At 49.5% G+C, this 16977-nt stretch overlaps 1 protein-coding gene across 2 annotated transcripts in view; it reads right to left on the bottom strand.

Annotated features, from left to right (window-relative positions):
- The window catches only part of HDAC4 (histone deacetylase 4), a 290774-nt gene that overhangs the window by 240610 nt on the left and 33187 nt on the right, over positions 1-16977 (bottom strand). For both annotated transcript variants that reach the window (XM_046018154.1, XM_046018153.1), the window contains exon 2: positions 16020-16258. In XM_046018154.1, coding sequence (XP_045874110.1) covers positions 16020-16041 — 22 coding nt within the window. In that variant the 5' untranslated portion in view covers positions 16042-16258. The remainder of the gene's footprint in view (positions 1-16019; positions 16259-16977) is intronic.

A 16977-nucleotide genomic window follows, 5' to 3' on the forward strand; every position in this document is an offset into this window, starting at 1 on the left:
GACGGCTACTGAGACAGCAAGGACTGGAGGGGCCAAAATGTGAGAGGCCAAGATCAAGGGGAGGGTGTATGTGAGCTCACGTGCCACCGTTCCCCACCCCCTTGCCCCAGCACCAGAGGTGTGTGCTGACATACAAGCAGACCCCGGGGAAAGGAGATGGGGTCAGAGCCTGCTGAGGGGTTCCTGTAGACGCCCGAGATCCCAGCTAGGGTGCTTGCATACCAGGAGTAAGGATGAGGAGCCCTACGCTGGACCTCGCAGACACTGAAATCAGACATTTCACAAAAATAAAATAGTTACTGCAATAAGAAAGTGTAAAATTCTAAATCTGTACAGACTTAAAATAGCATTGAAATATTCAAAAGCAACGGACAGAACAGGAGGAAGGATACTAACCTGTGATTACAGCAGGGGTTTAAGTACCACTCCTGGCAACTGGCAGGAAAAAGAGGCGGCAAACCAGTGAAGTCGGGGGCAAGCGCTGGAAGCAGCGAGCTTGATGCCCACTGCGCGATCGGGAAAACAAGTCTTGCCTGCCACACTCTCTGCCCGTGTACATTAAACATGTACAAAACTGACTATACGGAGGCAAAGCAAAACTCAGGGAATTCTCAAAAACTGAAATAATATACAATAAATTCAGCGACCAAAGTGAAATCAGACTAGAAATCAATAACGAAAGCAAGATACTGAGAAATTCACAAACAAGTGAAATGAGGCAATACTTTCTGAGATAACCTCTGGGTCACAGAAGAAATCCAAAAGGGAAGTAGATATTATTCTAAGCTGAATTATAATGAAAAATGACACACTTGTGCAATCTAACTGAAGCCATACATAGGTTAAAATTATTGCCTTAAGTCCTTGTAGTACAAAGGAAGAATGTATGAAAAGAAAATTCAATGACACAAATATTTCACTTAGTTTAAAAAAAAAAGGAAAGTAAATCCAAAGGATAAAAGGAAGCAACAGCAATCCAATAGAGATAATTAAGAAAATGAAACACGGCAGCTGAAAAATATTAATATCCTAAACAAATGCAATGAAGAAAAAAAAAGAACAAGTAAATAATATAAAGAATGAAAAAGGAGATGCCACCTCAAATCCTACAAACATTGCAAAGATGATGCAAAGGTATTTGAATAACCTTATATGAATACATTTGGAAATTCAGATGGAATTTAAAAAATTTTAAAGAAAAACCAAACACATTAAAACTGACACAAGGGGTGCCTGGGTGGTTCAGTGGGTTAAAGCCTCTGCCTTTGGCTCAGGTCATGATCCCAGGGTCCTGGGATCGGGCCCCACATGGGGCTCTCTGCTCCGCGGGGAGCCTGCTTCCTCCTCTCTCTCTGTCTCTCTGCTGGCCTCGCTGCCTACTTGTGATCTCTGTCTGTCAAATAAACAAATAAATAAAAAACAAAAACAAAACAAAACAAAAAACTGACACAAGAGGGGCATCTGGGTGGCACAGTCGTTTAAACGTCCAAATTTTGGTTTCAGCTCGGGTTGTGATCTCAGGGTCCTGGGATCAAGTCCCACATCAGTCTCCATGCTCAGCATGGAGTCTGCTTGATATGCTCCTCCCTGTTGTCCCCTCAACACCTTCTCTCTCTAACAAATAAATAAAATCTTAAAAAAAAAAACAAACAAAAACTGACACAAGGAAAAACAGAAAATCTGCGCCGTCCTGCACCCGTTGAGGGAAAACAGGTTCCAAGTCAGCGAGAACTCCAAATTCTTCCAAATACCTAAGGGAGAAATAACATCAATTTTCTCTCTTCGAGAGAATTTGACAGTGGTCAGAAAACTACAGCCTGCAGACCATAGGCAAACTGTGGCTTGATTTTGTACCATCGGCTAAGACTGGCTTTTACATCTTTAAATGGCTGTTTAAAAAAAATTAAAGAAGGAAAATATACAACAGAAGCCATATATGGTCCACAAGGCCTAAAATATTTACCATCTGACTCTTTAAAGGGAGACTCGGTCCACCCCAGGATTAGGCACAGAGGACCAAGCTCCCCACACTTGCAGTAGCAGCACAACCTGGATGTCAAAACTGGACAAGGCCATTTCAAGAAAATAAAACCACAGCTCAATCTCAGTCATGAATCTGGATGAAAGAAATTAATCCGAGTCCAGTAGTATATAAGAAGAGTAATACATTAAAATCAAGTTGGATTTATTAAGACATGCAAGGCTTACTACTCAAAAATCAACTGCAAAAATTCATCACATAAATCAAAGGAGAAAAATCATATGATTAACAGATGCAAAAAAAAAATCCAATATATCGAGCTAAATCAAATCAAAGTGCCATTCTGTAGACTAAAAAAGATCAAATATCTGCAATGTAATATGATTCGACCTAATATTTTAACACCTACTTCTGAGAAAAAACTCAGCAACTCCGAGGAGGGAAGAGAAATGCACTAATGTGATAAAGCCTATTTGTACAAACCCACAGAAAATTTTGTACATAATGAAGATGTGCTGAGAACTCTTCCCTTGATTTTTGAACAAGACAGACACGCCCACTAGCACCAATTCTGTTTAACATTTGTGGGAAGGCCCTAGACAATGTAACGACACAAGATAAAGACAAAATGCTTAAAAACAAGCAAAGAATAAAACATTCGCTATGCAGACAGTAGACGTAAAAACCACAAAAGAACCTTCAGATAAACCAGGATAATAGGAAGCAAACTCTAGAAGCGGTCTACAGACAGGTGGCTATACAAAAATTAATTACATTTCTAAATAGAAACTCACAAACAAAAAAATAAAATTTTAAAAACAGACCAGCACCAAAAAAAAAAAAAAAATCACAGCACCAAAAAAAAAAAAAAAAAATGTAGAGGGCCACTTGGGTGGCTCAATCAGTTAAGCGTTTGCCTTAGGCTCAAGTCATGATCCCAGGGTCCTGGGATCGAATCATACATTGGGCTCTTTGCTTAGCAGGGAGCCTGTTTCTCCCTCTGCCTGCACTCTCGTGCTCTTTCCCTCTCTCTCTCTCTGACAAATAAATAGATAAAATCTTTTTTTAAAAAGTACAAATAAATCTAACAAAAGAAATGAAAGACCTCAATACCAGAAACAACAAAAATATGACTGAAGAAATTAAGGAAGACCAAATAAATAAAAAGATACATCATATTTGTGGACGGGAAGACTGGAAACAGACCGATCTTAAGGCAAATCAATATAACCCCAAGGGAGATCCTAGTAGGTATTCTGCTGACATCGAAAAGCTGACTTTAAGTCATAAGGAAATGCAAAGGGTTAAGAAGAACCAAGACAAGCTTTAAAATGGTCCGAAGTTGGAAGAGCCACATGACCAGATAGGAGGACTAATCGCAAAGCTATGGTTAGTAAGACCGTGCTGTGCAGGCACACACATGGACAAACAGACCACAGCCCAGGATGAAGGGCAGACACAGACGTACACGTACACAGATGCCTCCCTGAGGACCAGGGTCACTGCAGAGAAGTGCAGACAGGATGAGTCTTTTAACTCAATCTTTTGGGCCAAATGAATATCCAAATGGGAAAAGTAAACTTCAATTACTATCTCATATCACATTCTTTTTAAAAATCAATTCCAGGCGGACCGTAAATCTAAACGTGAGTGGGAAAACAATAAAGTTTCTAGAAAACCACACAGAGTATCTCCATGACCTTCAAGTAGGCATAAATAAAACCACCAATAAAGTGGACTATGTTAAAAATAAGAACATCTGTTCACCCCCCCAAAAAAAAAAATCATTAAGGGAGAAAACAGCAAAGAAAATAACTAGCAAAGAACTCATTTCTCATCTATACAAATAACGCCTACAAACCAGTTAGAACAAAGACAACCTAATTTTTAAAATGGGCGAAAGACCTGAACAGACGCTTCCCAGGGGAGGGCATCCAGCTGTCCAGTGCACACACGGAGCAGTGCTCCCAGCAGCCAAGAGCACGGCTCATGCGGCACAAAGAAGGAGGACACTGGGCATCGTCGAGCATGGGGCTCTCTAGGTGTAAATGGGTACGGTCAGTTGGAAAGACTGATTCGCATGCACATTATCTTTACCAAAAGGAAGACATGTGGACATGGATCAATCCAAGAATGCTGGGGGAGCACTCCAGGAAGAGACCCAAACTGGAAACCACTCCGAAGTGATCCACATCCAGAAATGAACCCTCGATTCAAAGCCACAACCTCAGTACATCTCGCGAACATACCGGTGAGTGGAAGAAGCCAAACAGAAAGAATAAATGTTTTATGACTGCATTAATCTAAACTTTAAAAATGGGAAAAACTAATCCAAGGTGTCAGAAGGCAGGCAGCTGATTCCCAGGGTGGGGGTGAGTGGAGGAAGGTGCAGTGACCAAAAAGGGGGCACAGAAGGCGCTTCCGGGGTGCTGACTGCTCCACTTCCTGGTGGGCGCAGCAGTTACAAGGGTCTCCTTCTGCGGGACTCCATCCCCCTGAGCATCCCGGGTCTGTGCTCCCTTCGAGATGCATGGGACACTTCAGCGAGAAGCTTCCACAGGATGGGTGCTAGGCACTGTTCACAGCAGCCACAGTGTAAGATGGGAAACAAAGGCTCATCTGCCCACAATGAGCAGCATAGTGCATGACACTACGTCCCCGTACAACCATAAAAAAAGAATATGGAAACTTTTTGTGCTCATTTACAATAATCCACAAAGACAAAAATATAAATGCTGACATGCCTACACTATGCACCATTCACACAGTGGGGGATCCTGAGAATATCTACAAATTCATTTCCTTAGCTCGGTTTTATCAGGCGACTGTATGACCATGTGAGCAGATGGGGCTCCCGTGCAGGGCACCTGCAACAGCCTGCACCACGTCCTCTCCTCGTGACCTCTGGACTGCTGCACGGCACCTGCACAGTCATGGAGCCGACGCTCGACCCGGCACTGGGGTGTCACGTCCCCTCTGGCTCCTCTCGGCCATGACCGTGTCTCAGAAGGCACTGGGGGACAGGGCAGGTGTCCACAGGGACACGCCTCTCTACCGGACACAGAGGTGAGAGGGAGGGAGATGGCATGGATAAAGCACACTTGTCGTCACACAAACCTATTTGACACCCACGGCCCAAGGCCAACACACCTCCAGTTTCCTCAGCGGCCCCGAACAGCCACTGGGTGCCACATCAGCAGTCCCCCAAAGTCACCGCGCCCATGCGCCTCACACCCAAGCCCCAGACACACATGGGCCCCATGCTCCTGCTGCCAGGAGCTGTTAACAGTCAGGACGCAAGCGGGAAAGCAGAACGAGGCCTGAATCTGGCAGACAAGGAGCAGCAATCGAGCACTTCCATCTTCATTATGTGAGCAAGCCCATCTGATGGCCTCTGCGACAACAGTCCAGCTGCAGGCTGCAGACCCAGCCCCAAGGGAGCCAACACAGCCTGGACCCAGCCTGGGCTCGGGACAAGGGACCAACAGGGACAAGGAATGCTGGCTTGGTTTCATACACTGCTAACCCAGTGGAAGGAAAAGAAAACGGGAAAGGGGAGGGAACCCTTCTGAGATCTAATCCCAGGGGCCCAGCTTAGAGAAAGATCCAGAAATGGGTCTCAGCAGAGGCCAGCCGGGCATGGGGATGGCCTTGGAGGAAGGTGCGGCTCAGCCCCCCACGGCCAGCACGGAGCTGCTCACAGAAAAGAGAGGATTCCAGAAAGAGCAGGGAGAAATCCATGTCCTCAGCTGGGTGGTCCACTCCCCAGCCCCGACTGTCCCACCTCCATCCCCAAGCAAACTGCTCCACAACCTTCCAGGGTGCCTCCCCTTGCAGCCCAAAGATAAAGCATCCGGAGGCCCGGCCTCTCCACCTTACCACCCTCATCGCCCTCTGCTCGGCCAGACAGCTCCCCAGGCCCCCTCTCCTCTGACCTCAGCCCCCGCTTCCCTCACTCAAGAAATACCTGAAACTCTTTCTACGGGATGCCTTTTCGAATCTCAGCAGAGCGCAAGGAAATCTGTGGGATTCCTGGGCCTACGTTCACAGCCCCCTACCCCCAGGTGCAAACATCAAACAGCCTGAACTGTCTGAGCTGCCGAGTTATGTATCACACCCCAAGTTTACTCATGGTTCTCTTATAAGGCCAAAACTAGAAGCTGATGTTCAGAATTCAACTGTGACCATATAAAAACAGGAGCATGTGAACCCTTATGCTTTCTGTCTCAGCTATAGCTGCCATGGGATCTGGAAGGCCTTTGAGGTCCCTACTCCCAAACTGAGAGACCACTGTGTTCAAGGAGAGTCTCGGCTCAGTTGATCCAGAAGATTCCATAAGCATTCAAGGCAAACGTGAGACGTAGTCACAGAGAACATTTCAAAAGCCACAGGTGGAAGGTTCTAGAGCAGGATTCTTGGGCCACACAAGGCATGGCCCGCACCCCGCAGATCACGCCCCACACCAAGTCTACCCAGGCTTGGTTTCCGCTTCTCGGTGATAAAAGGGCTTTGTTTCCAACAAGAACAAGTGCATAGATTTGACTTGAAAGGCTTCCCAAAAAACTGCGAAGGCATAGGAAACCTGTATTTAACAAAAACCTGTGAAAACTGTTTTTAGTTTACATTAAACCAGAAAATACAGAAGCCGGCTTTGTAGAAAACAATGGCAAAGATGTTATCTCAGTTAGTGATTTCAAGCAACGTTTCAAAAGAAGTACAGGAGCTCACACACGGAGCTCCCTGTCCGCTCCCATGCAGGTGAGCACCAGGTGCCTCTTGGATCCAAACTCCTGCAGGTTAAGAGTGAGGATGACCATCCGACCAGGTGTGGCAGGCCAGGCCCACGTGATACTGAACCTCCACGCCCCTCCTGCTGTAAAAGGGTCTGGTTTTGACTGTAAACACGGCCCTACTTGGAACCTGCCTCCCCTGGGCTATAGTGGAGGCCTCTCCTGGAAGAAAGAACGAGATCACCCCCCTAGCTGCCACATTACCATATCGCCCCGTCTTTAAAACCACAATGCAGGCACTGGCCTGGAGGCAAACCCAAAGCCGGGGGCCCTTGGAAGGGCCGGGCCTGGCCCAAGCCACGTGCCCCACCCTCCCCCGCCATCAGGGGACAAGCAGGCCAGGCCAACAAACCCCCCGGGACGTTCCTCCAGCAGAGGTGGCACAGGCTGGCACAGAGAGCTGCCTCTGGCCCGGGGTTCACCCAGCCCCTCCCCCTACCCATCCCCCAGTGAAAGCCCAAATATTTCACAACTGAAGATTGTTGAGAAATGCTAAAATGATGTTCTTTCAGGCAATTTAAGCACATTGAGAAAGACACAAATGGCTCTCTTCTTCTCACAGGTGGTCCTGATGTCTGAGATATCGTCCCTCAGCCAGGGCAGGCTCATCACCTAGCGTCTCTCTCTCTCTTTCTCTCTCTCTCTCACACACACACACACACACACACACACCCCACCCCACCCCCCAGAGGCCCGGAGATCTCGCAGGAAAGGATTACAAATGCTGCCTCCTCCGGAACTGCAGCCAACTGGTCTACCAGATCCACACACAACAGGAGCCACGAGCAACCAGAAGACAGGAGAACACCTACAAACACAAACAGCCTGGCGGGTGGTTCTCCTGCATCAAGTCCTATGGTCTCTTGGAGAGTTCAGGGAAAGCCCAACCAAGAGCAAAGAAATGCACGTCTACACCCAGCCAGGGCCACCAGGACGCATGAGCCTGACCTCAACAGGGGTGCCTGCCAACTGAGCATGGATGCACCATGATGGGCCACAAGAGGCTGGGAACCTGAGAGCGTGATAAAGCCCCCAACCCCCCAGTGTCTTCCTCTCCAACACAGCTGAACCAGGACAGTCTCCACAGCCATCCAAGATGCCTTGTCACCGGCCAGGAGCTGCCACTCCCTCACAACGAGGACACCCCCAACCCTTCTGAGAATCAGGGCCAGACCAGCCAGAGAGGCTGACCTGTGCCTCTCACCTGCTCGCCTGGACGCAGTCCCACCCACCCTTCCACACCACTTAGGAGAAACAATGTTGTACAAAGTGCACCTGAAGGCTGGGGAGGAAAAGAAGAGACCAAATCACAGAAAGATGTAAGAGCAGACGGACAGCTGGATCATTCCCGATGAAAACCTCTGCTTCCCATGTCCCCTGTTCCCCCAACACTTTCTCAAACTTTCTAAAAACTCTTTCTGTCTACCAGTACCAAAAAAAGAAATCCATTGAGCCTGTCTTGCTCCATCTCCCTGATGCTATGCGTGAGATTACACTAGAGTAGCCTGGGCCGTGGGGGGTACGCGGGGGACTGGGGTGAAGAGCACCTCCCCTGTACAGCCACGTGGAAGCAGCAGGCATCTGGGCAAAGACAGCACTGGGCCACGCAGCTCTTGGAGCACAAAAGAACGGCAAGCAGGTTTGCATTCTGCGTGTCAGACCACGGTGGGGAGATGGGGCATTAAGAATCAGCCAGTCAGCCCCCGGTTTGGGTTAAATCAATGTGAATGTGAACGTGAACGTGAACAGGAGGAGCACCAAGAACTCTGCACACACCGTTCAATTCTGAAGGGAGAATTTCTGCTCCACACATGCACGCCGAAGCAGGTGTGAGTGGGTTAGAAAGGGCTCTTCGTACAGAGTCTAGAAAACCTCAGTGAGCTGACAGCAGACCACGTGGAATTCTCTGGAACTGCAACAGCATTTCACAGATGCCACCGAACCAACAAGTCAGCGAGAAACCCGGTTATAATCAACGTCCAGTTTCTACAAAGGATTTCCTAGGAGAATTCATATACATTTCGAAAGGTATAAACCTTGTCCAGGAATACAAACAGACCACAGTAGAATCTTCAGCTCTTAAAACACAAGGTTTCCTCTTGGCTTTGGCCCTCGACAACCAAGTCTTAAAGGAGCGACCTTCTAAAACACAGCCTAAGAGTTTCAAAGTTTCAAGAGTGAACTGCTGCCCACTGCAAGCGTGCCCCAGGAAAGGTTCACCAAGGTCAAGGAATCCTCAACTCGGACAGTGGGCACTGAGAGCAGGTGCTCCTCAGGGCCGTGAAAGGTATTCTGGTGTAGAAAATACTCCCCCATCGGAGACGATTGCATACTTAACATCCCGGCGCTTAAACCAACCTTCCATAGTTCTTTACAAATGCTCTCTGAAATGGAACAATTAGATATAAGACAGCTATGTATTTTATTTTTAAAATTGTATCACATTTCAACAAGCCTCACCTACTACCTTTCAAAAGGAAACAGTATTAGCAAAAGTGAAGAAATGGTGGCAATAGGGCACATTGTTTTTCACATTAAAACCCCAAAGCTCTGATGTTGCATTTCAGCATGGAATGTTCCATTCCAAGTCAGGATCATTGCATTCAAGGGACAGCAGCAGGAACGCTAGGCGGGGGAGGGTGATAAGGACCAAGGGTGACAGGGAGCCTGAAGTCCAATAGGACAAAGGGCACCCTAGAATGTCTGGGTTTACGACCCTAAGAGATGACCCAAGCCACGAACCCAACGCAGCCCTCCTGGTGAGCAGCCGCCTTGCTCATTGCCCTGCATGGGCTGCTTATCCCAGGACCAGGCTCCCATCAGCTGCTGTGCCCGATGTGCATGTGCGAGAGGCAGAATTTATCTCTTCTATTTGTGTTCTAGAAAGGGGAATGAAGGGAGGGGCCAATATGGAACTAACAGAAGGCTTCTTTTCATCTACACTGCTCTTATCACTCCTTAAAGGCCAATATGCCCAGTATCTTACTGATTAAGTGGCTAAGAGAAAACCAATTTAAAAACACAAAGCCAGATAGGCTTCTAAAAGTTTGATTTTTAGATCTGAATTTTTCTTAATTGCTATTTTTCTAAGATTGACTACTTTTTATCATGTTCTCATGAAATAAGCAAATAAAAAGCTCTTAAGTAGAAGTAAAATGAAAAGTTTCAACTCGAACTCCCAAATTAACCAGGCCTGCCAGCCACCCAGTCAGCCTACCATCCAGTCCCAGTCTCCAAGGACTGGCGGAGAGAAGTTCAGCCTAAGTCCAGAAATATCTCAAGTCACAATGCAAACAGCACCAAAGCCAACTTCTACCACAGCAAAGCCATGCTCATTTAAACTGACGGAACACAAAGTGTGTGTCCCAGGAGAGGGCACAGCGCAAAGGGTCAGGAGACTCAGGCCCACAATCCCTTGTCGGCCCCTGCAGGGGTGTTGGAACCAAGGGAATTAGGACCATGTCACCCCTCCTACTCCAGAACCCATACCCCATGCCCATCTCTCGGCTGCTAGTGTCCTCCCTCCACCGCACCAAGCTCTCACCTCCAGGCCCCTGGGCCCACCCCCTGGTGCCTGATCTGGGCAGGTAAGCTCCTGCCCTGCTTTCCAACCTGCTCCCCTTCTGGTGCCCCCACCCACCTCCTCTCACTACCTGAACCACACACCACACAACCTGGAAGCTCCATGCAAGTCAGCTGGATCGCCTCCTGACCCAGCCCAGTGCACCCAATATACACCAGCTCAGGGCACATGCCCCTTAAGGGCAGGGAACCAATTCTCCAGTGAGCCACCTGACATGAAGCTCAGCCCCCGGCAGCAGTACATCCCAGCTTCCTCATCTACAAAACAGGAATCATGTGTGCTAGCTTGCTTTACAGGGTCACCATGCAACACAAATGGGACAGGTGCAAAGCACGACACGACTCAGAATGAACCAGCCGTTCGCTCCAGCGTCCTAAGAGCGCGGTGCATCTTGACTTGGAGTACAGGAAAAACCGACACGGATCTGTCACTATTGTAAGTAACCTCTACAGTTAAGCAGAGCCCAGCCCAGCATGCGGAGATGGCCGCACATCTCCACACCTGTCCGCACCAGACCTGCCCCCTGCCGCCGGGCGCCTCAAGGACGGCCTTTCTGTTCCACTTGCCGCGCCGCATTCAATGGCGTCTAATCATTCTCGCGCTGGGTTTTCTATGTCAAGTACATACTGCGAGTTCATTCTTAAATTTCAATATCATTAATCATCCAACATTCAGCATCTCAGAACTCCAAAATTTGCATTTCTACAATGGTGGCTTTGAAAAAAAGGACATAAATGCAAATGTTCCACATACTGTATAAGAATTTTCAGCGAATTGCCAAAACAAACCATCAATGCTCCATTGACAGTGAATTTTCCAGGCTCTTCATAACGACTGAGTATTCGTGATTTTTAAAAGACAAAACACAATTTGAGGATTAAAAAAAAGAGGAAAAAAAAAAGTGGGTTGAAAAAGAAGTCGTTATGTCTCCATCATTTCCAGAACAAACCTTGACTGATTGAGATCCCAGATAATGATAGCATGGGAGACCGGGAATGGTGGCAGTTCGGGAGCTGCGAATGTTCTCATGCCGGGCGCTCCGAAAACGCCTAGCAGATCACCACTGCAGACAGGAGACTCTCGCACCAGGGTCTCTGGAAAGCTTTCCTGTAGAAGGCAGGCCAGTGCAAGATGCGCGGTGTCTCCCATCTGAACCTTGGCTGGGACCAGTGAGGCAATTCCTGCCGCCTGCCCTGAAATATCTGCATTCGGCTGGGCATCAGGAATGAGTCTGACTCCCCCCATGCTCCCCAACCTGTGACCTCGGGGCTCAGTCTTACTGTCCCTGCCCAGAACTCCCCGAGTCCATCAGCCACTGGGGGCTCCCTCACACTTTTCCAGAAGGTCCTGAAGCACTCTCCTCCAGCTGTCACCGGCTGCTCCCATCCTCTGGCAGCCAAAAACTGAGGCTGTGTCCCCTCACCTAAGCTGTGGGACTCCCAGCACCCCTCCTCCAGGTCTCATGCAAGGCCACTCCCAGCTCCCCAGCTCTCCATCTGCCGCTTGAGGCCCAGGACCTTGCTCAGGGTCCATGGCCCACCTGTCACCAGCGGCTCCAAACCAATGTCTTCTCTGTGTTGAAGACATGTCATCAAAAGGCATTTCCTACCCTTAAAACTCTGGAATATTCCTGAGACATTCAATCATGGCAAAGCATGATTTCAATGACATACGAATGTTCCTTTCTGAGATAATTTCTATATTAAAACCTAACAGCCTTGGCAGCCAAACTGGCTGAAACAAACAGACTCAGGTTCAGAGGGACAGCAGAGCGCACAGAGGAAGGAAGCCCAGAGCCCCAACTCAGATCAGCCAGAGGCATGGCCTTGTCCCGGGAGACGTTCAGAATTCAAATTTGACGACAGTTTGAAGAAATCAGACTATGTCGAAACTCACTAATCACTAAGTTATTGTTAACACAGTCTTCCCAGCTGCTTTTATGTGGATGGGGTATTTTACACTGAACAAAATATTAAGAAATCAAAGAATGGTCCAAATTAAAACACTGATCTTAAATACACAAAGTTTTCCCCAAAATAATTCTCCTGTTTTTAACCCCTTACCACACACCCTCACAAAGAAAGATACAGGGAGAGACAGGACACGAGTGACTCCACTGCAGGCCGGCTCAACTGGTTTTCTAGCAAGAACACCATTTGGGAGACCACACATGAGTCCTCGAGACCCCACTGCGGGCTCCCTGGGATTTACAAGGAGGGTGGAGGAAGAAGGGAGCCTTTGCTTGTCCTGCTAGGAGGTCCACATACGTGTCCGACCTCCATTCGTCCTCCACCGGGAACTCACCTCCAGAGCAGACACCCTATGTCCCAATCAGGCCATCCTGACCTGTTCGGGCACATCCCCAGCGGGGAGAGGTGTGGAGCACTGCGTTAGGCGAGAAGCCTAATGTTTTCAGTACCTGCTCTCATTCTTCTCATTATCAAAGAGGAGTTCTAGCAGGCTGGATTGCCCAGGCCTTTCCCCAGGCTGCTCATCATTAGGAATAGTTACTCAGAGCCATAAAACCCCAACAGCTAACAGTTTTACGTCAGAGAACCAGGGCCTGGCTCTGGCAAAGTTCAGAAAGCACAGCAATAAAATCATACCGCGTACCTCACCCAACACCAGCGGGAGTTTTGAAGAAAAACAGGGAAGAGAAAAATTATACATATCAAACAAAAACGTCATTTTATCATCAGGGCAAAGCCAACAGACATAGCCAAGTGTGAGAGGAGGGACCACATGGGGCTGGGCTCTCCCCAGCCTGGTGGGGCGTGCCGCACAGCCACACAGGAGCACGGCAGAGCAGGGACAGCCGGGGGACAGAGGAAGGCAGGCACACAGCCAGGGACACTGGAAAGGGCACAAGTGAGCCGTGCGGGTACACAGACAGAACTCGTCCCCTCAGGCTCAAGGAAAGGGATGAAGGACACCTACAAGCTTCCCATTCCAAAGAGCAAACCGAACAACTAGTACTTCCCTTCTTCCCAGAAGGCCACGAAAAATGACATAAATACAAATTCAAAAGGTATGGTAAAGCTAGACAATGGGAAGATGGCAGTGTCAACAGACAGAAACTTGGGGTAACCTCCTAGAAAATACAAATCCCAGGGGATCGACATGATGGGAAGCCAAGCGCTAGGAGCAGACCCTCACCCGGGCAGGCCACAGCCTCAGGAAGGAAGGGCAGAGACAGTGTGGCCCGACTCACAGCCCACCACGGGGCCACCCGTGTGCCCATGTGTGCGGGGCTGCGCTGGGGGGAGGGCGGGTCCCTGGGAAGACCCATGGGCTAGGAGAAGGGGGAACGCCCGGGGGCTTCAGGCCCACCACATACCATGGCACACATCCACACTGACCCAGGAGGGATGAGGCTCCGGCCTGAAGGGCAGAGGCAGCCCCGGGCCAGCTCCCACTCTCCGGAGACCACCACCCACTGAGAGGGACAGGGACACTGACGGCGAGGGGTCGGGGGTCAGTGTGGGGCGAACAACACACGGTCAAACAGGACCATGACTCCATAACTATTAGTGGGCAAACTCCCCATATAAGAGGCCAAGGCTCTTGGGAGAACAACTTAAAAGGTTAAGGTGAGTGTGTGGAGACAGGCTGATGAGCTAAAGAAACCAAGGACAGGCTTTTAAAAGGCATAATAAACTTTGGGGCAAAAAACATTAAGGGAAGAAAAATAGTGTGTATTTTGTTCAGAGGACTGAGCTACCAAGAGATATGGTCATCAATCTTTAAGTGCAGAAAAACACACTGAAACATACAAAGCAGAAAATGGTCAGTAACGTGAAAAAAATATTGCACATTTTTGTAGAAATTGAGCACAAATCAGAGTAAAGCTACACTGACTTCCATGAGTCAGCGTGTAAACAACACAGGGAAGAAGACACGGGTGTAAGTACACGGTATGTGTGAACAAGGAAACTGTGTGCACATACAGATCTCCTGAGACACGGAAACAGGAACAAAAGAGCATTCTTTCTCTCCAAACGCGTGGGCGGCATGGACTAGATTTGACTATCTGTACAAAAACGTGCACCCCGTGTGCACAGTTATGTAAATTGAAACAATCGCTTTCCCCTCGCATACTGACAACGATGAAATGGACCGCATCTACCCTAGCACTGGGGCAAATGGAGAAAATTCTGGGTGCTCGTGAACCTTAACGAAGAAGGTAAGTTGAGACTGTTTCTGGAGCAACAGGAGAGTGGACCTGACCCTCACGTCCTCCAACCTAGCAATTCTACCTCCTGGAATTGGGCCCATGGAGATCCGTGCAGAAGCATACGGACAAACACACGTGCAGTAACTGTGAGATGCCGATTTGGGGCGTTACCCTAACCACACAAGCACCATGGAAAAGCTATCCAAAGTAAGTGACACCTGTGTATGCGCAGACATCAAAGGATGCTCACAATACATTACAATGGGGAAAAAAGGAGAACACGGAACCCCACATATGGAATGAGCCCACTCTATTCAAGTGTTTGCACTCATGCTCCTCCATGCTCACCCATAGGAACAAGCACACCCCCAAGACTGCAGCAGCACGCCCTGAGCCGAAGAGAGAGCTGGGCACCACCCAGTGTCTCCTTTACACACTTCGATCCAGATGGCTTAACTCCGTTTTATGCTTTGTATCAATCAATACATGAACGATTTACATCAATAAAGCTTTCATATCTAAATATAACCGGGAATCCTGCTCTCTGGAGCTTCTGACAACTCTGATCAGAGCCAAAGGAAGGTGTGAGAATGTTCTGGAGCAATCCCAAAGGGAGAGACCCAGACCCTAAACCTCTGGCTCCACTCCACCAGGCCAGGCCCGAGTCTCGCTCAGAGACATGGGTGCCACAGGGACGTGCCGCCTCTGACTGGGTGAGCCCCTGCCTCCCCCCACTGCGTGGATGCAGGACAGACCCGCTATCCAAGTGTCCTTCGAGCCCACATTGGCCTGGAAGAGGCCACAGCTGGGTGGGCAGTGCTGGCTCTGCGGGAGGCCGGTCCTGTTGGACAGATCAAGGCAGCCCGCCAGGCTTTAACCAGGTATCCACACTGTGGTTCTGCAAGAGGATGAATGCAGGTGCCTTTGGCAGCCTTCTGAAGCTCAGAGCCCCATAAACATGGTTGCTAATCCATCTGGCCACTTAGCTCTGTAACCTGAGACACGTCACTTCTTCCCTCCAGGTCTGAGATTCTTAGGGCACTGGGAAGACTACGTGCATGCCAGGATCTCTGCCGTGCCTCTACAAAGCATGACCCGAGGAGCGAGTCCTGGGGCCACCGAGGCAGGTGCAGACCGGGTGCTGCCTCCCAGACTAAGCCCAGGGGCCCCATCACAGCAGCACTCCCACCCCACAAAGTCCCCTCAAAAACAAGGAATTAACTCAACAAATCAGAGATGAACCTAAACATCACCTTGCTAAGTACAAGTCTCCTCTCCCAGCATCAATGGAAACCACATGCCATCTGTATGCATGCAAATCAGAGCCAAAGACACGACCCTGAACCCCCGAGACGAAGAGCCCACAATCTGCTCTGCACCAGGCGGGCATGCACTGACCACAGCCATGCTGCGGGTCAGCTCAGTCACACGATCTCCTCTCCTAAAGGGAGAGCCCTGCCGTCCGCAAGAGAAGGACAGGGGTCACCTTACCTGGACGGCTTTGGGAGCTCATTGCTAGCGTCTATTCCTTCAAGCAGTTCAAAACGGCTCGCAACTTCCACGTAAACAACAGCTCCAAAGAGCCCCCACGTTGCACGGACACATACAAGTACAGCCGCAGCGAGTGTTGGCGCACAGCCGCGAAAACTCCCCGACGTGCTGACCACGTCTCACAGGCCGAGTCATCCACGAGGCAGGCAGGACTCTTCTGTGGGCTCTCAGGGGGTGACCTGCATGGTTAGAGAAGGAAGAGCAGGGTCAGTGAGGGGGCGAGGGCTCTCGTGGACAGCAGCATCTAACCAGGGAAACAACGTGGGTGTTCACGTTGATGCACTGCGGGCGGAAAAGCCGTCCCGGGTGGAATCCGTTCTGCTGTCACAAACCACGTGGGGGTTTTGTTCGTTAACAGGTGTGAAGACACGTCACAGAGCAGCGGTTCTCAGCCTTGGCACCAGCACCACCAACCGGGAGCCCCAGCCCACCCCCACCACCCGCTGCCGGGCCCCTCGCCCACACATCTATACTGCATGGGGCTGCGGTCCCACAGGCCACACTTGGCTTCTGCATGAGCTGCTGCACTGTGTGCAGGCCCCTCCCCACCCCCCAGCCCTCTGTTTCCATCTTCATAATTACCGCCCTCCCCTTTTAACTCTAGTTTCTGACTATAAAAGTAATCTGTGCTCATCACAGCTAAGTGCTTCAAGTCAACCACGATGCTGGCACCAGAGGCCAACACTCAGTAAGGCTCAGACCTGTCTCGCTGATGTTTTTCTCTGCCCTCTGCCCGCTCTACAGCTGTGTGTCCTCTTCTCTGTGCTGCTGTTACAGCCAGGAATGTCCCCAAGTCACTCACAACTCCCAGTCACACCGCGACCAAGGCTGCTCCCTACTCCATCCATAACAGAGAATGGCTGTCTCCCTCCCTCCAAGGACTGCCCCTGACCGCCTC

The sequence above is a fragment of the Meles meles genome, chromosome 9 (assembly GCF_922984935.1).
Source record: "Meles meles chromosome 9, mMelMel3.1 paternal haplotype, whole genome shotgun sequence".
Taxonomy (NCBI): Eukaryota; Metazoa; Chordata; class Mammalia; order Carnivora; family Mustelidae; genus Meles; species Meles meles.